The 25,483-nt window shown below is 41.6% G+C and overlaps 1 protein-coding gene across 3 annotated transcripts in view; it reads left to right on the top strand.

Annotated features, from left to right (window-relative positions):
* OGDHL (oxoglutarate dehydrogenase L) overlaps positions 1-25,483 on the top strand; it is a 118,419-nt gene that overhangs the window by 83,809 nt on the left and 9,127 nt on the right. For all 3 annotated transcript variants that reach the window (XM_050959087.1, XM_050959086.1, XM_050959088.1), the window contains exons 17-20: positions 15,240-15,418; positions 17,762-17,833; positions 23,676-23,801; positions 25,070-25,142. In XM_050959087.1, coding sequence (XP_050815044.1) covers positions 15,240-15,418; positions 17,762-17,833; positions 23,676-23,801; positions 25,070-25,142 — 450 coding nt within the window. The remainder of the gene's footprint in view (positions 1-15,239; positions 15,419-17,761; positions 17,834-23,675; positions 23,802-25,069; positions 25,143-25,483) is intronic.

Here is a 25,483-nt window from a genome sequence, read left to right as displayed (position 1 = left end):
AATCCATCTTTAACCTGGTGTCTTTCCACTGAGAAGGAGGATATGGGAACCCAGAGAGGGACAAAGGATTCCCACCTTGTGCAAAAGATATATAAATGGGTGGAACAGAACAAAGTGGGCAGCCATCATGAGGGATCCCCTAGCTACCACCTGAGCTGGAACAAGGGCTGTACCAGGGGAAAGGACTGTGCCCAAACTAGAAAGGCATCCAGTCTGTGAAAGAAATGTATTGAAACATCTTTCAGGGTGAGATATTAACTGTACTCAATTGTGTTACTGCATTAGGCTTAGATTTGTGTGTTTTATATTATTTTGCTTGGTAACTCACTTTGTTCTGGCCGTTACTACTTGGAACCACTTTAATCCTACTTTCTGTATTTAATACAATCACTTTTTTACTTATTAATTAACCCAGAGTATGTGTTAATACCTTGGGGGGGAGGGGGAGAACAGCTGTGCATAGCTCTCTCTATCAATGTTATAGAGGGCGAACAATTTATGAGTTTACCTTGTAAAAGCTTTATACAGGATAAAACGGATTTATTTGGGTTTAGACCCCACTGGGAGTTGGGCATCTGAGTGTTAAAGACCAAGAACACTTCTGTTAGCTGCTTTCAGTTAAGTCTGTAGCTTTTGAGGCAAGTAATTCAGACCCTGGGTCTGTGTTGGAGCAGACGGGCATATCTGGCTCAGCAAGACAGGGTGCTGGGGTCTCGAGCTGACAGGGAAAGCAGGGGCAGAAGTAGTCTTTACACACCAGGTAGCAGCTCCCAAGGGGGGTTCTGCAATCCAACCCTTCACAACATGATTGGGTCCGTTGTGTCTTTTTTAAAAAATGATGCTAAATATGTAAAATGGACTAGAAAAGTGGTGGTTGTTTTTTAATGTTGAGAGTATGATGACCATGCCTACAATATCATGCATGCAGGTCTGCTCAAACTGTAGCATCATTACACATATGCTATAAAAATGCTTCCTCCCCCCTTCCTCTCCACCACTGTTCCTGTCAGCTACTTAAAACCTAATTATGCATGGTGTGAGGGGAGGAAAAAAGGGGGTGCAAATTCAGAACTCCTACCAGAGAATAGTTGACATTGATCACTAAAGGGGCATAGAGCTGAAACACACCAGGCATCCATCTTATACAATTTTCTGTTAAATACTAATGGTAATGGTGAAGTCATACTTAAAATCTATTTTAGGAGGAGGATGTTGGGTAACATATGCAGAAATTCATCAGCAAAGATTATGAGGGAAAGAATTATGAAGCAGTCAAGAGTCCAAACTGAAATTAAAATGATTCAGAATGTTTCATCTTCTCATGTATTGGCACTTTGAAAATACACCATCTCTACATCATAGGGCTGCGGGGTTCTTTTGAGGATATACAGCTGCTAAAGAGGGATTTTAGCTATATAATGTGTCTTTGCAAATTTATTAACAACTTGATGAGAGGCGGAGCTATGAGTAAAATCAACGATGCCTGGGAATATAGATATGAAAACCTATTCCAACCTTGTGTATTGAGTGCTATTCCAAATGTACTACATAAATTGAGATCACAAATCTTTGTTAGAAATTGCATTAATCGTAGTGAATCAAATTATACTTTGGTACTGGCCAGACATTTCACCTTCAGCTGGGAGTGAATGGATTACCTCTCTGACAAGCTGTAGGTGACAAGAAGATGATATGTGAAGCACAGAATAAAACTGACACATTTAATAATATATCAATAAGTTTTATTGACTCTGTGGATAAATAATGAAGAACTATTACATATTTATTTCACAACTCAAATGAAAGCAAAAGGGAAAAAAATGAAGAGTTAATAGATAACAGTGACTTATAATAGATTAGTATCTGTTATGTGGATATTTGGCTGTATAAACATCTTGAGGATTGTATTTTAATGTGTGTAAGTCAGTTATGTCTATAGTATTAAAATTCAGACAGAGCAAGGCAGTGTGGTTAGAGCACAGGCCTAGGAGCTGGAGGTTCCTGGGCTCTTCTGTGTTCTTCCCCTGACTTGGTGTGTGAGCAGTGATGGGACACTTCAGTGTTCTGTGCCTCAGTTTGTCCCTCTGTAAAATGGGTATATTGATACTTACCTGAGGTGGACAAGAGGGCAGAATCTCATATGAGATAAGATTTTTTTTTTTTTTTTTTGCAATCCCCATCTATATTTTTGCTCTATTTTTTTTAATCCTGTTCATTTTTAAATGGGTGCACTAATTCAAATTCTACAACTAGGTTGGTGATGGTGGTGGTGGTATTAATGTATTTAAAACAACAAATATTTAGCCAAATGTCTGCTTTTGAAAAAAGTGAACACTGAAGCAATATATATTTTTTTTTAATTAGCATGGCTTCTTCTCTCATCGAGGTTGAGACACTCTGTCAGATCAGGGTACAGCCTTGTATAATGTGGCCAGTCAAATGTGATGTTTCCAGGGTGTGAAAGCATCAAGGAAACAATGATGGGACTCTTTTTATACATTTTAAAAGGGCAGTAAAAAAATTGTTTTGCAGTTCTTCTTAAATATGTGTGGATGAAGGGTACTACATGAGCACAAATTAATATTACTAATATTGATATTTTAAAATAACATAATTTTAAAATCCATAGCTATGGCATTCTCCAACAATGAAGGAAACAAAACGGACAGAGCAATTTACAGTGGATGAGTGTGACAAGCTAGATTTTTTAATTAGAAATGTTTTATTAGAAATACCATCTAGTATGTGAATGGGTTAAAATTTTAATATAATTAAGTCCTCTCCCTCTTTCTTTAGCTGTAATGACTTCAATTACTTTTGTTAACATTTACCATACATCATGGTGCTTTGAAATGTTTACCTTTCCAAATTTGTATTTATGAAGAGAGATCGTTTTCAGATGAGAGCGCTCCAAATGGATGTTTACCTCTTTTATTAAGAACTTTGATCAAACATAACTTATTTATCATTCTAATCCATTTTGCCAGTAACATTTTTAAGGAAAGGTTTTTTTGAATGGATAGATTATTAATGTAATGTCATAGCTTCCAAGTGGTCAGAAAGTTTTGTGCACAAGGAATAGATTCTTCCTCAGGAGAGAAATCAACACCTTGTTCTAATTCATATGTACATAGTTATATAGGGCTAGAAATAGGAACTGTTCAGTGTTATCTTATCTGTTTTAAAGGTTAATATTCAAACAAAACTATTTTGTACAAGAGGATAACACAATCACTCCTGTAAAAACAAAACAAAAAAACCATTAATAACCAAAGACATTATATGGGACAGAAACCCAACAACAACAGTTGCACAGATACAGAATTAATTATTCTAGTCCATATACAATACCTAGACTTATTTACTCACTTTACAAGTTGCAGTAGGACTGCAGATATATTGTATCTTGCTTATCATGATATTTATGCCCCTAAATCAAGGCCTTGTCTACGTGGGATAGTTGCCTCAATTTAACTTAAATCTCTGTGTTAAAATGATACAAATCTCTCTGTGGAAACTCTCTTATTTTGGCTTAATTTACGCAGGATGCTGTTTGGTGTCAGTTGTTTCTGCAGTATGTTTGATTATTAGAGAGTGGTAGGAAAGAGGGCTTTCTATGTAGAGTAGTTAGTGACTTCTCCTTTCTGGGCTGTCCTCTTTTGAATATAAAGAGGGGGGGAAATGCAAATTTTCCCAGTCTGAGGATTCGCTGCTTCAAGAGGAAGGTGGAAAGAGGAGCAGAGTTTATTTTGTTCTAGGGTGACCATATTTCCCAAAGGGGAAATGGGACACTGTGTGGGTCTAGCCTGAGGGCCCTCCCTCTCCCTGAGCGGGGGACTGACCCAAGTCCCGTCCCCCCATGAGACTAGGAGTTGCTGCTCGCCTGAGCCCTGCCTGCCCCAGCCCTCTCCATGCAAGACTGGCATCACCACTCGCCCCCCGCCCCCATCCCACCCACGCCCACGTTCCTCCATACCCAACTTTTTTGACCAGTTGGCTAGAGTAAATGAGACACATGCTAACTTTTGTCAAAAAGGTCAAGACATCCAGGACAGGACAGGGCTTAGAAAAGAGACTGTCCCAGCCAAAATGGGATGTGTGGTCACCCTATTTTGTTCTCCTGTTACCGCTACTGCATGCACAACCACTGTTCAACAAGAAGCTTTGGAGTGTTTGTCCTGGAAGTCTCTAAAATTGCGGTGTGACTGTGAAGGAAAAAGGAGTTAAGATTGTGAATTTAATTTGTGTCTGTGTAAACATGCAAGAACTCAGAATCTTTTGGGAATTCCCTAAATTTCTGTGGATTAGAGCTCATTAAGTAAGAATGGATTGAATAGCCCTGCATGACATTACCACAAATTGTTTCCCTGGCAGTGCTGGCACCTGTTCAGAGCTGTGAGCTCTGCACCAAGTTATTGCTTTCTCTGTTAGGAGCATCTAGGGTATAATAGCTCCACTAAAATGATATTCTGACAAGACTGATTTGCCTCAGTGATAAAACCAGAACAGGCTAGTTACTTTGCATTGTAAAAAACTATTTGTTTTCAGATGCAAGGTGAGAGGGATGTGTACATTTAAGGATTGTATTCGAAATCTGTTTTAGATTTTGTTTGTTACAGTACAGCCTAGAGGATAGGGCATTGGACAGGGATTTGGCAGGTGTGGGTTCAATTCCTGGCTCTCACAAGTCTGCTTCTTGAGCTTAAGCAAATAACTTCTCTCCCTGTGCCTCATGTCCCCATCTGTAAAATTGAAATGATGATAATACTAACCTTTTTAAAGTACGTTGAGATCTAAAGATGAAAAGCATATATAAGAGCTAGGGATTACCATTCCGTTAACCTGAGTGTATTGTTTTAGTTGCAGCTGGATTATTGCAATTCAATTAAAGTCTCATAAAGATAGTATTTAGCTGCAGGTTATTCAGTTTCGGCAATCGGGAAGTCCAGAAGCATAATTGAGTTGCTTATTAAGCAAGGGTTGCCAACTTTCTAATCACACAAAACCGAGCACCCCGCCCACCCCTTCCCTGAGGCCTTGCCCCTTCTCTGAGGCCCTGCCCCTGCCTACTCTATCCCCCCTCCCTCTGTCACTCACTCTCCCCCATCCTCACTCACTTTCACCGGGCTGGGGTGGGGGGTGAAGGCTCTGGCTGGGGGTATAGTCTCTGAGGTGAAGCTGGGGATGAAGGGATTGGGGTGCAGGAGAGGGCTCTGGGCTGGGACAGGGGGTTGGGGTGCAGGAGGTGGCTGCAGGCTGAGGCCAAGGGGTTCGGAGTATGGGAGGGGGTGTGGGCTCTGGGATGAGGCTGGGGTTGAGGAATTTGGGGTGTAGGAGGGGGCTCCAGTCTGGGGCAAGAGGTTGGGGTGAGGGCTCTTGCTAGGGGTTTTGACTCTGCAGTGGGACTAGGGATGAGGGATTTGGGGTGCAGGAGGGGACTCTGGGCTGAGGCAGGGAGTTGGGCTGCGGGGTCCTGGCAGTGTTTACCGTGGCTCCCAGGAAGTGACCACCAGGTCCTTGCAGCCCCTAGGTGCATCAGTGAGGCTCCGTGTGCTGTGGCTGCCGTCGCATTGGCAGAAGCCTTCCTTAGCCCTGTGCCCTTGCTGTGCCACCGACCGGACTTTTAACAGTCCCTTTTCAACTAGGCATTCTGATTGAAACAGGATGCCTGGCAACCCTATATTGAGCAGAAGGCCAGAATATAGTTTCACCAGTTTATCTGGACATCTTAATAGAGGAAGAGAGCAGACATAATTTACAGGCCCCTTATATACACTCAGCCTACTAATACATATTCATTTGTTACTTTAAATGTGCTTTTTTGTATACTCCTATCTTTCTTCATTCTCTTGAACCTCCAACAGGGCTCTTATTGATGATATTCTCCTTATGGGAGTATGATTCTTTCTATTGAGCTCTGGCTGGATACTTGCTTCTTGAGTTCTAAGACTTTCCCAAGTTCTCAAGTGCCTCAGAGCCATAGAATCATAAACATCTAGGGCTGAAAGAGACCTTCAGATGTCACATAGTCCAGCCCCCTTCACTGAGGCAGGACCAAGCATACTTAGACCATCCCTGAGAGGTGTTTGTCTAACCTGTTCTTTAAAACTTCCAGTGACGAAGATTCCACAACCTCCCTTCGAAGCCTGTTTCATTGCTTAGCTATCCTTATAGTTTGAAAGTTTTTTTCCTAATATCTAACCTAAATCTCTCTTGCTTCAGATTAAGCCAATTACTTCTTGTCTTACCTTCAATAGACATGGAGAGCAATCACTCACTGTCTTCTTTTTATAACAGCCCTTAACATATTTGAAGACTTATCATATTCCTCCTCATTCTTCTTTTCTGAAGACTAAACATGCACAGTGTTTTTAACCTTTCCTCATAGGTCTGGTTTTCTAAACCTTTTTGTTGCTCTCCTCTGTACTCTTTCTGATTTGTCCACATCTTTCCTAAAGTGTGGTGACCAGAATTGGACACACTACTCCTGTTGAGGCTTCATCAGAGCTGAGTAGATTGTATTGCTTCATTCTGTGAAAAGAAGAAATTCCCAGACACATGATATTTGAAGACAACAGATGGCTCAGCAGAGACTCCTGGACCTTCTTAGGGCTGGAGATGGAATTCAGTATGATTTTATGGTTGACTGGGAAAGGTGAGGAAGACAGGAAGAATATTAATCTTTTGATGTAAACTTTTTTGGAAGTCTTGAAGGTTTGAATTCATCTTGTAATTTGGAATAAGGCTGGTGCTTACGCTTTCTGAACCATTTTCTTCCTAGTGAACAATTAAAAAATCATTTACAGCAATAATATTCTAAAAGTCCACAGTACCTTTCATTGTGAATGTTCCCTATGTTTGTATAGAGATAATGATCTCACCACTGATATGCAGCTATCTCTGTGTTGGAATATGACAGTGATGTTACTGGGGCAGCACTACACCATTTGTTATAGATGGAGAGAGAGCCAATATCTTTATCCAACTAAAACTGCAGCAGGAAATTAGGTAGACAGTGCAAAAACTGAGATCCAGGTTCTTATAGGGCCATGTAGTGAGACTGTTGGAGGGCATAAGGGGGCGTCCCCTACCTCTTGAGCATCCATGTTTCCATGGCTCAAAAACCATGTAGATGTTAATGATTTCACTGGCTCTCCTGGGCTGTATTCAAGTTAGTGATTTAAAAGAGAGCTTGTGTATCACAATACCCGTCCCCCGTGTTTCATTTCTTTAAATATAGCAGCAAGTCTTTCTTTATGGTTTTCCTCTTACTGACATCAGACTAAGAAGTGATGTGTGGCCATCTCAAAAACACTTGCTAGATTATTTTAATTTTCATACCTTAGGAAACTTGAAAATCATATGAATTAAACTGCAGCCTTACTTTTGTTTCTTGAAAGATGTAAATTTTTGTGACAGTCATGCAAACTGCTGTGGGGGAAAACACAGAATGGGTTGTGCAAGTTGACACTTTGCTTAACACCACCTCTATCTCTGCTGTACTGACAAAAGAATGATCAAGAGGGCACAGGCAACAGGAACATAACTAATAACTTGCACTTCTACCTTGCCTTTCATCTAAGGATCTCAAAGCACTTTGCAAACACTGAAATGAATAAGCCTTACCAAGTCCCCTTGTGAGGCTGGTATAGTATACATGTGTGTTGGGATCACTTGATCTTCCCCTTAAACACAGCCACTTCTGGGGTACAGTATAACAGTGTTTAGTGGTGCACAGCTTTCAAGGCTGAATCCCCACTCTGTCACTCTGAGTGCAGGAAGTGGGGGCTCGGAAAGATTCCAAAAATTAATACTTGCCACTCCAGGCTTGTATTACACTCCCAAAGTTACAGCTTTTCTCTGACCTTGGCTTGGTAAACGCTGCCACCACCCAACTGCAAAAAAAAAAACCAAAACCCGTTGAACCCAGGAAAGAACACTTGGGAATTTCTCCCTGTGGGGTACCCTCAAGCCCTTTCATTCCCCCTCCCCCCAGAAAATCTGAGAAAGAAAACAGAAGAAATTAGCTGTGCTACTAGCTAATCAAACAACATGCTCAAACCTCTTAGGGCACCAAAAATCCAATCCTGTTCTTAAAAAAGATAAATTTTATTAAAAAAAAAAAAGGAAAAAATACATCTGGAATTTAGGCTTTTGCTAGATTTTAAAAGAGCAATTCCAAAAATTAAGCACCCAAACTAGCTTTCTTGGGGGTTCAGTTTAAGAGTTACAAGCAAACAAAAGCATCAAGGGTTAGTACAGAGGAGATCCACACACCAAAATAAGAAACAAACCTGATTGTGTCTAACAAAACATTCCTCCATCCAAATAATTTCTTCTAGGTATGGAAGATACCTTTTCATATCTGGTTCAAACCTTACACAGCATTCCTGCTATCGCATTGCTGCTCGTGTCCCTGCAGCCCAAAGAACAGCAGCCCAAGTAAAAGTTTCTTTTCCGATTTTAAACAGTTTTAGCCATTGGCTCTTTTCGTCAGGTGCCCACTTTATTTTTCTTTACCTGGGGGACTTTTTAACCCTTTACAGGTAAAGCAAGTAAAGAACAGCTACCAAGAGGGATTTTACAGCTTATGCCCACCCCCTTAATTTGTCTCAATAGCTACATTAAATAACAGTTTAGGACAGGAAGTAAGGAAGGGTACCATACTTATTTGAAATTTCAAGATAATATTGGTATACAGAACTTAACTACCTGGGTCAAAATTTTGGTCAGGAGACAGGGTTAAGCTCCCCATACTTATTAAAAGTTGATGACCACAAGTGGTCAGGACTTTAGTTTTATGTTTCATCTGAAAGTTAGACTACCCCTGTCCTAATAGAGCACAGCATATGTGCAGATAAACCTTGAACAAATTAGCCATATTGCATATGTTCTCAACCATGTCACCCAATCAGCAGAAATAGTCTCTTAATGTTTGTTTAAAATTAGAATGGGATTCAAACCTATCTGGGGAAATCTATTTTGTAAATACCCTTTGGGAACATGCAGTGAAGAAGGTATACAGGCTTTACGCTCTTGGAATGTTCTTAGAGACAGCAAGACCACACAGAAAAGGAGGGCTGAGGTTTAAAATATCTTTTGGCAGATAACATTGTTGGGGGTAAGAATGGGCAGCTAGGACCATCTAAGGACCATTAAGTTGAAGGGAAAAGGCCAGTCTTTCTGAGGCTTTAGCCTTCTTGTGGCAAGAAGAGAACAAGGAGCATCTGTTGGAGTCATGGATGGGCCGTTCACAGAGTTCAGCACCACAGGGACATAGTGGTTCATCAACTTTCTTTCATCAAGATGGGTCCAAACATCTGGAATAGAATTTCAATAGGAACTGTGCATAAAAAGTCTCTTTCCAAAAGTGGATACAAACAATATATATTCATGTATAAAAGGATTAATTTCCCCCCACCCCCATAATTGACATATTCATGTTGTTCTACACATTCATCAACATTCCAGGAGAGTATATACTGGTCCTCCCAGGTGGAAGGACAAACTTTCAGATTGCAGCAGTGGCCATTAAAAGTTTTGACATAAATATCTTTGGTTTATGTATTTCTAACTGTAACTTTCAAAAAATCAGGTGAAATATGGCAAGAGGATGTTCTTGTGGTTAAAGCACTGCACTGGGACTCAGGCAATCTAGTTTCAAAACCAAACTCAGCATAAATGTCCTGTCTGACCTTGGGCAAATCTCATCCTCTTTTACCTGTGTGATCTCAGTTCTCAATCTGTAAAGCGGAGATTCCCCCACTCCCATCCTTTGTCTGTTTTGTCAATTTAGATTTTAAACTCTTTCACAAAGGAATTGTTTTTTGGTAGTGTATGTCTAGCACTTAGCACAATGGGAACCCAAACTTGGTTTGGGCCTCTAGGTGCTTCTGTAATATCATTAATGTATCTTGCAGTCCCTTGATTTCTCTAGGACTTTATGGTCTAAAAAGAGATAAGTAGGAAATTGACGCAGAGCAATGTAAATGGGAATATTAAAAAAAAGAATAAAAGCTAAACGAAAGGTTTTGTTTCAGTGGAGGTTAATCCTATATTGGTCCTACAGGGCCAAGTTCATAGCCATGTGCTGATGACTTTAAAAATTAAATAGTCCTATACCGTAAGTGCAACATACTGCTCTCATCTGGATCAGTTGTAGTGTGTTTGGTTTCCTTTTATTCTAAATCCTAATCTAGTTCTAGACACAAATGGGTATCAGAAACTCAACTTTTTATTGCAGCAATGGGACTGTTCTTAATGTCTCCTCTGGATATGATAGGGGTGCCTCAGTTTCCCCTATGCATTTCGTAAGTCTCTGGGGGTGAGATTGTTGCAGAGCAAAGGGCCAGTGTGTGTAAATGGCCGGCACTCTGTCTCCTGGCAACTAATGGCCAGGGCTCTTCCCCCCTGCAAGGAGATAGCTAAAGGTGTGGGAGAACAAAGAGATCAGGTGATCTCCTGGCCTGGGAAAGGAACAAAGCCCAGAGAGGAGGGGCTGGAGGGTGAGGCAGTTTGGAGCTGGCTGGGGATGAGGAGTGAGTGCAGATGTGGGTGTCTGACTCGCTCCCCCTGCCCAATGGACCCGGCTGAGGGGTCCTGTTCTCTGTACCTACAAGCTCTGGTTTAGACCGTGTTCCTGTAATCTAATAAACCTCTATTTTATTGGCTGGCTAAGAGTCATGTCTGAATGCAAAGGGGGGGTGCAGGACCCTGTGGCTTTCGCAGGACCCCGCCTGGGCGAACTTGCTGTGGAAAGCGCACAGAGAGGCAGAGGATGCTGAATGCTCCAAGGTCAGACCCAAGAAAGTGGAAGACGTGTGAGCTTGCCCTGAAGACCGTCTGCTCACAGAGAGGAGACTTCACCAGAGTCCTGACTGGCTTTGTACGGAGCAGTTCCAGAGCATCACCTGGGAACTCCGTGACAGGCTAAAACCCCCTTTTCTCCCCCAGTGGTGTAGGTATGCTTTGCCTGATTTCTATATCACAGCACTCTGTGAAGCAATCCGCATATCCAATAAATTCCTATAGGAGAGATGCTCCTGGAGGGCCTCCAGTCACCCTGGTGTAAATCACAAATGACAAGTACATGAAGCCTGTCACTGAGCACTTGCTGATGGGTTTGAAGCAGTAGCCTACTGTCTGCAGAGAATGTCAAGATGCCAAGTTGTTCTCCATCAGTCAGTGTGAGCTGCAGAGTTCCTAAAACTTTTCTAATTAAAGGTATAAGAAGTTTGATCATAGCCAGAAATCATGATTGCAAAGGTTTTTGTATGTTTATTTCATGTCTTCCCTATAGGTCTCGCACTTGCTTAACTAATATTGCTTGTTAAAGAAAAATTGCTCCTGGATTTTACCCATGTGCAGTGTTCTTAGGGTAAGATTTTTCAGAGGCCAAAGGGCAGTTAGGCAGCCAGTGCCCAGTGACTGTTAATAGGAGTTAGGCACCTAACTGCCTTTTTGTGCCTTTGAAAATCTAACCCATAAATTTTAAGTTATACCAGTTCAGTCACTTACTCTTGTCCAATATTTTAGATCAACTATAGAGTATAGAGGAGCCAATCTAACACACCAGATTTAGACACACACACAGCGTCCGAAAGTGAGTTGATTTGGCTCTGCACCTTTGTTTTTTTTTCAAATGGGATTGTGCACTACTAACATGGCAGAAGTGGATGGTAGTGGGAAAGATTCAGATTTGGGAATGACTTTATTTTCCGTAACTTGAGTTGGTATGTTTGCTTTCTGCTGGGCGCATGCAGGCTACATTGTAGAATGACCTTTGTGTTGGTCTCTGTGTAACATGCAGCAAACTTCGGAAAAAACAAAAGTGGGCAAAATGAAGCAAAAAGGGGTGGGGTGGGGATTTTTTATTGATAAACTAACAAGGAAGCAGGGATCAATATAGACAGACCCCAGGAAAAAGATGCATTCTCACTTTTCAAATCTCACTATGTAATTAGGTATGCAGTGGAATTGTGTAGCTATGTTGGTCCCAGGATATTAGAGAGACAAGGTGGATGAGGTCATATCTTTTATTGAACTAACGTCTGTTGGTGAAAGAGACAAGCTTTTGAGCTACACAGAATTTTTCCTTAGGTCAGAGACCTGAACCCTGAGTGGCTCGAAAGCTTCTCTCTCTCCAGCAGAAGTTGGTCCAATAAAAAAGATTCTCACCCACCTTGTCTCTTAGGGTAATTAGGTTGCACAGAGAGTGTCTGTACAAGGAACAAAATTCACACCAAACTGTCATGCTTTCAGTTGGGTTCTTCTCAGGTCTTTGTTTCTGAGCAATGGTACGTGTACATGTCCAAAGAATTTTCTAATAAAACCTTTGGACCTCAGAGACTGATTATACCAATCTGCTGCTCTATTTGTATGTGGTGGATGGGATGGCTCTCTCATATTACACTACCATTATTTGAAGATAAATGCTTAGACTCTGTTTTAAAAAAAAAAAAAATTAAATGCATGACTTCAGCATAAGCAAACAACTCTTACAGATGTTCTCTCTAAAGATAGTGAACCATATTCTCCGTCAGTCATAACCCTATAAATCTCTAGTAACCCCACTGGGGTGGCCCAGCTTTGCAGTGGTAAAACAGAGGGTAGAATTTAACTTTTTGGTTTTCAATTAACACTGTAGGTGTTCAGTATTTTAAGATGCAGTTGGTTTTCATGGTTGGCTGCCAGTGGGCAAGTGCTAAACAAGTGCAGTTAAATGTGAAATTGTTGAAAATAACTTGGAGTCAAGTTGTACCTGGCCTGTCTGCCGGTGTGAATGGGAGCAGAGGATGCACAGAGCCTTCAACCCTTGCATGGGACCCAGACATTAATCTAGTGCTTGCACTCCTGAGGCTAGCACTGCCTGGGATACTAGTCTGCCTAAAGATAACAGGGATACAGAGTTGCTATTGGCTTCTTACCCCTTTACACATGGAGTAGAGCTGGATCTACCCAGACTAGAGCACATACTGCCCCCATCAAAGTATGCAGCTTCACACCCTCCGTACTGTGGAACTGTGCTTTAAATGGTCAATTTTACCCTTTGACTAAGCAGAGTGGTCTGTTCGTCATAACCACTGTCTTCACCTTGTATTGCAATTTAGCCCCATGTGGCATCATTCTCCAGTGCTGTGGGAATATTTGTGCTCTCACTAGTCTTATGACCCGTGTAAGTGGGAGCACTGGGATTGACAGGGATGGGTGGATTTTCACAAATAAGACATTAACTGTGGGACATAAGTAGGGGAAAATATCTTGAAGTTAAGATAGGTCATTAAAAGGAGATTATTATTATATGCCTTGTATTCAACTGTATTTTCATGAACTCTGACTCTGCTTGAAATCTTGCTTTTTTTAAGCTGTACAACAAAGCTCTGTAGCAGATGTAAATACTCTAACAATTTGCAGTTAATGTGTCTTAGCACAGCTGCTGAGTGTGAATTACAGTAGCTGGTTTGTATTCTAATAACTTTTTGTTTGTTTTTTGTCTTTGCCAGCCATTATCACCCCAGTTCCTGCAGTAGAACTGGGTCTTTACAGCACTGCCACAGATCTCTTCCAACAAGAGCAGGCATTTGTTCTGCATCTAAATGATGCCCACATAGCCTGTTGTGGGGATACTATTGGGTTTGGAACATGACCGGTTTTAGGAACAAGCAGTCTGGCCTGTTACATTCCAAAGTGTGCAAAATGTAATTTATATTGAAAATCAGATGGCTGTCAGTTTGTGTGCTTCCCACACACATTTAACCATGATCTTTCTGAATACCTGGGTAAAACTCAGCCCTTGAGTGTGTATTCAGAATCCATGTGTACTTTTGTTTGAGTATAGAGAGGCAGTGTTGTCTAGTGGGTATAGCATGAAACTAGAGGATCCTTGGCTGTAGTCCCAGCCCTGTTACTGACTTGCTGACCTGATGGCAAAGTCATGTGGCCTTTGTGCAACTCAGTGTTCCCTGCCTACCTTGGACTTCAGTGCAGCGGAGGGAATAGTGGTTGGAAGTGCCCCAGATCAGGTGCATCTTGGCTGAGATGTCCAAAAAGAAGGAAAGTAGAGACTTTGCAGCATGCTCCCTCCTTGTCTTATCCCAGTCCCATGGACCCTGTGGAGTTCTGGCTCTGCTGGTTGGGAGGAACTAGGGAGAGATCTGCTCTCTCCTGCTTATCTTCCTGGAAACCTGCAGTGATTCTCCTGTTTGCATTAGCTTAAGCAGAGATGCCCGCAGCAGTAGAAGTGCTCCCCAGGCCTGCTCCACTCACCACAGTATTGGGACTGATGTCGGTGAAGAACACAGAGGGGCATGACTCTTGAAGGAGATGTTAGTCTCTTATCTCTGAGGAGGGAACACTTTTGCTGCATTGCCTCCAGTAACTTGTCTGAAACTTTTTTTATTTTCTTCGCTCAGTTTTGCACACCTAAGGAATGATACAGTTATTTGCAGATCCTGTTGACTTTTTAATAATAGTCTCAACTTTAGAATCTCTCATAATATTCTGAAAATTTAGGCATTAGCTTAAAGTTACTTAGGACAAGACCATGTTGGCTTCTGTAACTAAGGAAAGGAAATGGGGAATGACTGATAACAGCCATATGCTTACTCAATAAATAAGCATTTCCAAAGTGCCATTCACGACATTATCCAGTCATCATTTGGTAAATAAAATGTACATTAAAAGATCCTAGAAAGATCCAGTTTACAGGTGTAAAAGACCAGCCAGAACAAATTATTCCAACCAGCACCTGTATAAATGTACAGGCACATTCGTAGCATTGTGCAGGCTTGCGTAAAGCAGAAGGTGGACAAATAGTTTGTTGAACTGAACCCTAAATATTAACTATAAATATATTTATAGTTACTTTTATTAAAAGGGTGGCATCTATCTAGATTTGTGTATAAAAATATTTACTACCAGGAGAAAAAAATAGTGTTAATACCTTAGCTTTTTCATGGAAACTGAAGTTTCCACATGATGTCATTGACTGGGACTACTAACATAAGGAAGAGTTTGCAGGATTGGATCCTATATATATAAACAAATGTCTGCTAATCCTTCTAGCAGAAGTGGTAGTATTGAAAATACTGTTGCACTTCATGAGTAAGCATTCTTGGTACATATTCTGCTCTCCTTTGTTTAATTAGTTACAATAGAAAGGTGGTGTCTTAGATTAAGGAAAACAGAATATAATTCTAATCAGGGTCTTTCCCTTTTTCTTTCTACCTGTTTGTTTTTAGGTTTTGAACTTGGCTTTGCCATGGCAAGTCCCAATGCTCTGGTGTGCTGGGAAGCGCAGTTTGGCGACTTCCACAACACTGCGCAGTGCATAATAGACCAGTTTATCAGCTCAGGACAGGCTAAGTGGGTTCGACACAATGGGATTGTGCTGCTTTTGCCACATGGAATGGAAGGAATGGTAAGGCTTTCGCTGATTGGAACAATAAATGTGCTTTGGCATAAAGTAGTAGAATAGAAACTGTAGAACCTTTTATTGTTCCTTTTTTGCAGCATACAAATGCAGTTTCAGGATCTTATAACTTTTATGAAAAAAAAAAGAGAGTATTGCTGACATTCGTTAGACTGTTCCTCTATCTCAAAAATAAATGTGCTTGCAGTGACCAGTCTTGACAATTGGTCAGGAACAAGAACAAAAAGGAAAATAGCATTGATATATTTCTGAACATTGTCTCCCTCTCCTTGTGCCCTTCTCCAAATGGGTTAATTTGCAGTAGTGTCTGGCATTGTTCCCCTACTATTTAAAAGACTTACTTAGTCAATACAACATGTGTCAATGCAAAAAATATATTTTTTCTTTGTTAGAGCTTTGTGGTTATGAAAAATTATAACTTTAAATGAAAAGTTCCTAGAAAGAGCAAAGTATAAAGGAGGCAGCCTAGGATTCTCAGGTACAATTAAAATTTCAATAGGTTTTTACAACACTTGTTTCACTTTATTTTATGATGATATGAAACAAACCTCAGCTTCTCAGATACGTGTGTTTTACCTGTATAAACTTTACTTTTTAATTTAGAACGTTGTTCCAAGGGGTTTTTATGCAGCTTGCAAACAAATACGTTCTCTTAAAAATGTTGATGATTTGAGTGACTTGGAGGAAATAAATCAGTTTCTCTTTTGTTAGGGTTCAATAGAGAGGAGTCGAGCAGCACACATCACTTTCCCCTGTTCCTTTAGCAATAGTTTCTAAGGCTATGTCTATACTACACAACTTTTAGAGACACAGCCGTGCTGTTACAGGCATGCCACTAAAAGGCACACAGTGTAGCCGCTGTTTGTTGGAAGGAGGGAGCTTTCCTGCTGACAAAAAAACTTCCACCCCAATGAGCGGTGGTAACCTTGTTGTCAGGAAAGCTCTCCTGCTGACAAAGCGCTGTTCACACCGGTGCTTTTTGTTGGGAAAACTTTTGTCGTTCAGGGGTGTTTTTTTCATATCCCTGAATGAGAAGTTTTTTGTTATTCAGGTTCCAGTGTAGACAAAGCTAAAGCCATCACAGTGGGGTGTTCTGGGATTTCCCATTGTGTCATCAGTGCAGTAACAAACAGAAGGTGGTGTGTAAGGGAGTAAGCCCTGATTTGTAAGTGGAATTAACTAACATATGAGTTGAAAGATTAAATGCAGTTATATCTCTAGGTATAATAGGTAGATACCTTATGGTTTTCTCTGGTATGAAAGCCCTTCTTAATCATAAATAATTGTCACCCTTACAAACAATGACACCCAGCATAGCAATAAATAAAACCACACACCATATTCTTTTGCTGATTGCAATTAACTCTCTCCAACCTTATTAATAAGGGAGAAGAGTGGGAGTTGAGTTCTGTTCCATTCCCTACCACTGACTTAATCTGTGACCTGTGTTCCTGTTTCCTGATTGTAAAATGGGGGCCAGTTACGCTTACCCACTTCAGTAAAGTGCCTCGAGATTTAGTGGAAAGCACTGTCTGAGTGATAGGTATTTTAACTATAGCATAACATAAAATTCCTGTAAAAAGGTTTTATGGAGTAATTGGCTTAGCTATGCCAGTTAAACTTAACTCGACCTAACATGGGTTACCAATGATTCTGCAGGGAATTGGCCAAAGTACATATACCCACCTAGAGCATCCTGTCTTGTGTTAAACTGGTGTGCTAGTGAGAGAAGAGAGAAATTCCCTTCTCCTCCATACACACTCATGCTGCCGTAGGGTAGGACTGTAACCTAGTGCTCAAGACATAAATAATTGGAGGATCCAGCTTCTGCCTTAGCAGGTGATCCATGGTCTCAAGCGTGCAAGACCTACTGGCTTGTGAATGTGTGCTGTTCATTTTTAAAGTATCACAGATTTGCACCACACCACCTAACCTCATCTTGCACCATTCTGTCCTGGATTGGCAGGATGGTTAAGTGCCCCAAGCACCCGGTCTCTTGCACCACCTTGCACAACCACATTGAGTATTTAATCTTTAATTAGTGGTAGTGACATTGGAGTTCTATGTAACCCATCTCCATCTGATCGGATGGATACTCAGGATCACAGCTCTTTTATTGAGAGGCACCACCATGTTACCCTCTTCAAAGCTCTCCCTCTTCTCCGATTGTCATTGTTCCAGCATTTCTCCTCTGGCAGGGAGGGTGGGTTGAGCAACCTAGATTGAGGCTGCTCCATGATGATTAGGCTGACAGGAAGCACTTGTGCAGAGAGTGATCTAGAAAGACATCTAAACTGTTGTTGGTTTTGTTTTGAATGATGTGATTACTAGGGCCCAGAGCATTCTTCAGCCAGGCCGGAGAGGTTTCTGCAGATGAGCAATGATGATTCCGATGCTTATCCAGTAAGTAGATTTGTCAACAGCAATGTCCTTTTTTCTGCTCTTAGCTTTTCAGAGACTTATTTTAAACCAGGTTTTGTTGGGTTTATTACTTGAGAAATCAATTTATTGCCACCAACCAGCACTTGTCTTCCCCCAACAGCTTGAATATTTTCCTGCAGGATTGGAAGTCACCTTTTAAGACTGCTAGTTGGTGTATTTTAATGTTTAGCTCAAATATTTGCTCTAACTTTCAGCTCATTTGATAAAAATAATAAAGATGACTAGTCTAGTCTGCATTTCATTTGAAAGCTGAAGTCAGATATAATTTGTCTCTGGTAGTATTATTTCTTTATGGGTGTTCCTAGGGGACAGTAACTCTTCAGTTTATATAGCTGGATGTATCACAAGTCAGTGTCTGTAACACATTTCTAAGGAAGATCAGATAGCACTAAAACCCAGTGTTCTTGTAACAGAGCGAACCGTCCAGCTGGGAACTTCAGAATGCAGATGCAGTGTAAAAATATCTGCACCAAGTGTGTGTGATGTGTTTAGGTGATCAGTTCTCAGTGTTTTTTAATCCTATAAATGTAATTTATTACTATATTTGAATAATCTAAGTGCTTTAAAGGTTGATCAAGATATATTTTCAGCTAAACTGTAATTCTAAAGATCAACTAGATAATTTCCCTTCTCCAAGGTCAACTATTAAACATCAACTTAAAATTCAGCCAGTTTAAAAAAAAAATAGGCTAAAGTAGTCTTGGGTGCACAGCTGCTCTGCAGCTGTATTCCAGTTTTTATGGTTTTACAGCCCGATTGTCTTCATTTTTTTTAATGGTTATTTTCTCTGCTTTGTGTGTGAAAGACCCACCCAAACAGGGGAAATTGACTGATTATATATTCAGCACTGCCAAATGTATGTTGTAAGCAAACTGAAAATTATTATTTGCAATCCTGTAGTGCCCAGGAGCCACAGTTATAGACCAGGACATGCTGTACAAACAGAGTAAATGACCAGCTCCCACCCCAAAGAGCTTACTGTCTAAATCAAAGCATAACAAGTGGATGACAAAAAATATAGGCAGGGGGTGTTAGGATGAGTTAACAATAATTACTCCCAAAAAACATATGGTAAAAGAACATATTAACATTGCAGAGTCAGCACTCAGAAGTTAGGAAATTCCAGAATGTGCATTATGATAGTCTTTCCAGCCTTTTAGTTCCCCATCCGAAGTCAGGGTCATCCCCACTACTCCTTTGTTTTCCTCACCAGCTCTCAATTAGTCACCTTGCCTAAGCTGTTGCAGCCTGTCCACCTGGCTCCCAGCCCAGTCTCCTGGCCCGAGCAGGTCCTTGCTTCCCATCTGTTCTAGTTCTCAGTCACAGGATCCTCCCCAGCCAGTCCCAGTCTCCTTGTTCAGTTAATCCCAGCCTCCCCTCCTGTTCCAGCTCCCAGTCCCAGTTTTTTTTACCAATCAGTTTGAGTGTCTGCTCCCCGCGTCCCCAGAATCCTTGTCTGTCAAGTCTTTTCCATCCCTCACAGTATGGCTCTTATCCCTCTCTGCATTGAAGTCCGTTTCCTCCATGCTACCTCAGCTGAACTGTGAGAGGTTGGGGGCATGTGCACAGTTATCGGAGATTTCCCCCTCAGCAGTACCCAGTGGGGCAGCATGAACTCCTACTGGTGCCTCATGTCACTGTACATGGGTTTGGAGATGGGGTACCAGTGAGATCACTGGTTCCTCTCTGGATAGAAACCTACAGAAAAGGTGCCACAACTGTAGAAGACATAAACTGTGGTCTGGGGCTGGAACCATGACTGTGGGAGTGAGCACTTCCAATCCTGCTATTTGGGAGACTCCTGAACAGCATGATCTCCCTGGTACCAATGGGGTCAGCTCCCCATGGTCTGAGGAAGAGGATTCTGAAATGGGATCATTTGTGACTCAACCTCAACTAGTGAGGTGCCTGCCCACCATGATATGGGCCAATTGCCTTCACATAGCTGGGTCCCACCTCCATATCAGTGGCCCTTTTGGATCCCTTGGGGTTTCCCTCCACATTGGAGAGCCTCTCCTCTATCTTCCTGCCCTTTCTGCATTGGGTAGGTGCTGGAAGCATCTGCAGGAAGGTCACCATTTTCCCTCCTCCAGTACCGATACTGTGCAGGGGGAAGGTGCTCTCAGGATTCTCCTGTGGAGGAATTGAAGGAGGGATCTCTGCAACAACTCTTAGCTGTTGCTTGTCACCTGATGAGGCGGTAGTGACTGAGACTATTTCCCCCTCTTCCCTCCCCCCCCAATGATTTCAGAGTCATTAAGACTTGTTGAGGAGGGTTGCTGCAGCTCTGGATATCCAACCAGAAGAGGTGCTGGAAAGATCTTGCAGGCTTATGGATGTTTTAGCCTCTGCAGGACCCACTGCAGTAGTTCTCCCTATTAATGAGGCTATCCTGGAACCAGTCACAGTTTTATGGCAGAAGATGCCCTCTTCTCTGCCTTCCACTGCTAAAAGGGTGGAGGAAAGGTATGTCCCTGTAACCACCCTCCTCAACGCTCCCTCATAGTGTGGCTAATGAAAAAGCAAGACAGGGACCCCAGGTCTCTGCTCTAAAAGGGAAAGAAGCAAAACAGCTAGATCCGTTCAGCAGGGAACTTTACTCCACAGGATTTGTACAACTTAGTGTTTCAAACCAGCAGACTCTGCTAGTTGCTACAATTTCACCTGGTGGGATAATGTCTTGAAGTTCAAAGACAAGCTTCCTGATGAAGCAAAGCAGGAGTTCACTGTTATATTGGAGGAGGACAAATTAGTTACCAGAACAGCATTGCAAGCAAGCCTGGATGTGGCAAACCTCCATGGCTTCCTCCATTATTATGCAGTGTGCATCTTAGCTGCAGTATTCAGGTCTTCCCTTGGAGGTGCAACAAACTATTCAAGACTTCCCATATGAAGGTCCCTCGCTGTTTTCTGATAAGACAGATGAGAGGCTTTGTAGCCTTAAGGACTCAAGGGTGACCCTTACGTCTCTGAAGCTCTATACACCAGTGACAAAAAGAAAGCTGTTACACCCACAGTAGTTTCAGAGGTTTCAGCCCTTCCTGCCATGTGCCCAGGACAGGTCCAAAAAGCAGAACAGAAGTTACCATGTGTCGTCGTCCTCCCACCTCTTCTGTAGCTGACAGTTCTAGGCAAACTATGTCCTCTAAGCATTCATTTTGACCCGTTGGTCAGGAGCAGTCTACCACTTACCAGAGTGCCATCTTTCCCCACCCCAATTTTTGCCAACCACCTATCCCTTTGTGAGCTTTGGTATCAGAGCTTCCCTATGCAATTTTCTTTAGGGACAAGGTTTTCTTCTGACCTCACCTAAATTCCTATGTAAAGTGGCTTCTGATTTTCAAATTAACCAAACGGTTTATTTACACACTTCCTTTCAAAAGCCCTATTCAAGTAAAGGGGAAGAAAACTCCATACTCCTAGATATTAGAAGAGCTTTGGCTTTTTACCTGGATCGGACTCGACCATTCAGGTCTTCGTCGCGATTTCAGATGAGCAAAGGACCACCCACTATCCACCCAGAGGATCTCTGCCTGGATTTCCAGCTGTATTTGTTTATTCTATTGACTGGTAGATATTGAACCTGCAGGTAAAGTGGAGGCTCACTCCATCAGGTTGCAGGTGACTTCTGTAGCCTTTCTGGCTTGTGTACTCATACTGGACACTTGTAGGGCAGCAACTTGGTCACTGTTCCATACATTTGCCTCTCACTATGTCATCTCTCATCAATCTAGAGATGATGCCCGATTTGGACAGGTGGTCCTACAGTCCTTGTTCAAGTAGACTCCGAGCCCACCTAGAGTTCAAACGGCTTGAGAGTCACCTACAGTAGACTGGACCTGTGCTATCACATGAAAAAGAAAAAACTATTACCAGCCTTTCTGTAACTATTGTTCTTTGAGATGTTTTGCACATGGGCAAGCCATGACCCACCCTCCTTCCCCCCACCCCCACCCGCGAGCCTTTCTGGTGGGAAGGAAGTGAGAGGGCTCGGGGCGGTGCAGTCCTTGATACCTGCAGTGGCACAAGGCACTAGAGGGTGCTGATGTTCCTCCAGTGGGTACTGTTGAGGGGAAAATCTCCAACAACTGTGCATGAGGCGCACATGTACCTACAGTGGAATAGGCAGGTGCAACGCACTTCGAAGAACAGCAGTTATGGAAAGGTAGGTAACTTTTTTCCAGTGCTGAGCCCCACTCATGCTGGGAGCAGCAGTTATAGGGAAAGTCTGGCTTTGCCCTTGTGGCCCTGGGGTAGAGCATGCTCAGTCACTATGTGGGGATGGTGCGGAATCCTCTGACATTTTAGCTGCCAAATTGCTAATTTTGGCAGCTAACTGCAAAAGACAAGCATGTGTAAACTGATTTTTTTTCTTTTCAAAAGCTTGTATCTTGGTAAATTTGGCAGATTTTTACAGGACTAGCATCCTTTAAACAAAGGCTACCCTCCTACCAAATATGAAGTCCTTGCTCCACAGCAGACAGGCACTAGAGCTGTTCAAAAGAAAGACTGCCAGCATTTTTTAACATGGGGAAAACATTTCCCCCTAGTTTCTTTCTTAGGAATGGCTCAACTGTTTGTTTTGGCTGAAATTAAAATAAATAAATAACTCAATCAGCCTGAGGCAGATGCCCAGCATGGAAACATTTAGCACAAACTGTTAGTTTGGCAAAATTTTAAACAACTGAAAATAGGGTCTTATAAAAAGTTATGGGAAACCTTAATAATAGATGGCACTTTCAGCTGCATGGATAATAGGATGTTTTAGTACGGGTTAGCTGTGTGCACAATGGGTAGATGTAATAAGCTGACTAGTAGCAATCGCCATGATCACAGTTCATCACCTGCCTTCATGTTGTTAGTGGATATCTGTAGGCATCATGGTAGAGGTAAGTTTTTATACACTCTCTAGTCTTTCTGTTAGAATAATCATATGCATGATTTGTAACAATAATAGGTACAACATTTTCAGATCCAAGTGTGATTTTGTTTTCCTACTTGACTGTCCCTCTAAAGCAGTGGTTCTTAACCTTTACTGCAGCCTGCACCCCTTTGGTTCTCAAAATATGTTCCCACTCCCTTACAAAAATCATTGAAGTAGGTCAGTTCTTTAAACCTAGATATATCATAACTATAGAATGAAAGAGAGATAATTATATATATATATTTTAATTTCGCAGTAAAATTAAGACTACAGTAATAGTTAACATTATACATTTTTTAAATAACTACATAGATTTGATTAAACAAAGTAGTTGTACTTACGTACATGTCTCACACCCTCAGAAAGGGCATCTCGCACTCCCGGGGGGGTGCGCACCCCAGGTTAAGAACTACTGCTTTAAAGATACATTTTGAGCTGAAGTAAATCTTGGGAGAAAGTTTGACTTGAGAAAGAATAAAATTGATTTGCTGGGGCACTTATCTATACAACAAAACATTAAGAAAAGAGATCTACTGATGAGGCTGTCAGGAGAGGGGACTATAGGGAGTAGGAAATGGAAGCATGATGGGAGCATGCTGGTTTTCTTGCCTTTTGGATTGTGTGTACATAGTGATTATGATCCAAAACCTGCCGAGCTCTTGATCAGGTAAGCGTGGGAGACAAATCTTGAAGTTCGAGAATGGAGAGTCGTCTGCAGTTTTACTCACTGGTAGTGGTAAGTACATCCAAGGTTCCTATAGTTCCTTCCTTGTGCACCAAAATGCATAACATATTGGAGTCTAAAAGAGTGAATTGGGGGCAGAGTTTGAAAGAAGAGAAAGGAGGCAGCTTTTCTGATGCCTTTAATGTCTTTATTAGGAGTTCAGTGCAGAGTTTGAAGTTTACCAGCTCTATGAATGCAACTGGATTGTGGTGAATTGTTCAACTCCAGCCAATTATTTTCATGTCCTCAGAAGACAGATCTTGCTGCCATTCAGGAAACCAGTATGTAGCTTAATTGATACTTTTGTCTAATTATTATACTAAACCACTTGCATGCAGGGTTTTGTTTGTATATAACATACAACTGAATGGAAGATGTGTGCATTTTAGTATTTCTCAATGAAACTCAAGTTAGAGACTGAGGACGTGATTAATGAAATCTCAGCGTTGATTTCTAGAATTGTAAGGCCTGGTTTTCAGCCTAGCTTCCTTTTGTCCACCTATGTGCTTTTTTTTTTTTTTTTTTTTTAGCAATAATGCCTGAGTGTTGCTCAAATGGCTTTTGTAAATTCTATCACCTGCAGACATAGGTACTAGTGCTTGAAAAGTGTGTGTGTTTGTGCACAAAAGGAGGCCACCTTCTGCAAAACACGCTCTTATTAGCCTTATCTGCAATGATTTTTGTCACTCTTGCAGACACTTATAGCTAACGTGCTGCTCTGGTGCAGGTTAGTCCACATTTCAACAGGGGTAAACTGTATAGTATGTCACAATTCATGTCTTTGCATTGCATCTGCATTAGGGATTTTCTTTGGTATAGCTATACTGGTTGCTAAAACTACAATGTAGATAAGGCATTAAAGATAAAGTTGAACCTGATCTCTCTCTAATTAAGTTTTGGTGCCCTTATGGTTCAGTTGACAAAGGGTTTGTCTAAGCACTCATTCAGTTTGAGATTCTCATTCTCTCTAGTTCAAGTTTAAGGCCAAGTTAGCACACCTCTAATTACTTCTCCACTCTGGGAAGATTTGTGCTAAGAATGAGACCCTTTCCAAGGGCAATTGCCTTGAGTTATACCAGATCCTAATGTGACTTAAGCTTTGTTCGATGCCATCCCATTAGCGCTGAATAGCACAAGTATTTTTAAGGAATCTCGGTGCAAGTTTCTGAAGCAATTTGGATTCTGTACAATTTGAAGCCTAAAATACACTAGTTGGATGTTTATCATTAAACAAAAGTGCAAGAGGTTTTTCTGATGGTTCTCTGCCATAGTCCAGCTCAAAAATTTATAATTCACACTGTTTTTTTGTGTCCTCAGAGGTCAATACTTATGTAGGCTGGGACTTTCAAAGGACCCTAAGGAATTAGGGAATTCAGTAGTTGTTGGGTGCCTAGTTGCTCTGGCGCTTTTTGAAAATTCCAGCCATAGAGATTCCTTGTGTCTAATACATGCAGTATCCATTTGTGTGTCAAGAATAATACTGTGTATGTACAGCAGGCAGTGGATCAAGCAGCAGCTTCTGAGAGTTGTAACAATCTGTATTTTACAGCTTATTATCTTTACACCGAAGTCATTGCTGAGACATCCTGAAGCTAAATCCAGTTTTGACGAAATGGTATCTGGTAGGTCAAGTTACAAATGTTGTGAACTCACAATCATCTCTATGCAGTCAGCGTGCCAAACTATGTATTCAGAATGCTGAGTATCCAGTCCAGAGAGAGAGCTAACTTCACCTCAAGGAGCTCGCATGCACCTCTCATTGACTGACTTCCCTAGGAGTTGCTGTGTGCAAGGGTGGGAGAGATCTGGCCTGGATTTAGAAATATAATTCCTGTGCCAAAATAATCTGCATCCAAATAATGAGAGTTCTTAGACTTCAGTTTCAATGTATAGTGGCATATCTCATGGCCAATTGTTCTCTTAACGGGAAGGTGGGGTGGCGGATGGCGTTTATCTCTCTGCA

The sequence above is a fragment of the Gopherus flavomarginatus genome, chromosome 6 (assembly GCF_025201925.1).
Source record: "Gopherus flavomarginatus isolate rGopFla2 chromosome 6, rGopFla2.mat.asm, whole genome shotgun sequence".
NCBI lineage: Eukaryota > Metazoa > Chordata > Testudines > Testudinidae > Gopherus > Gopherus flavomarginatus.
Note: the sequence above shows the minus strand (reverse complement) of the source record. Positions and strands in the feature narration are given on the sequence as shown.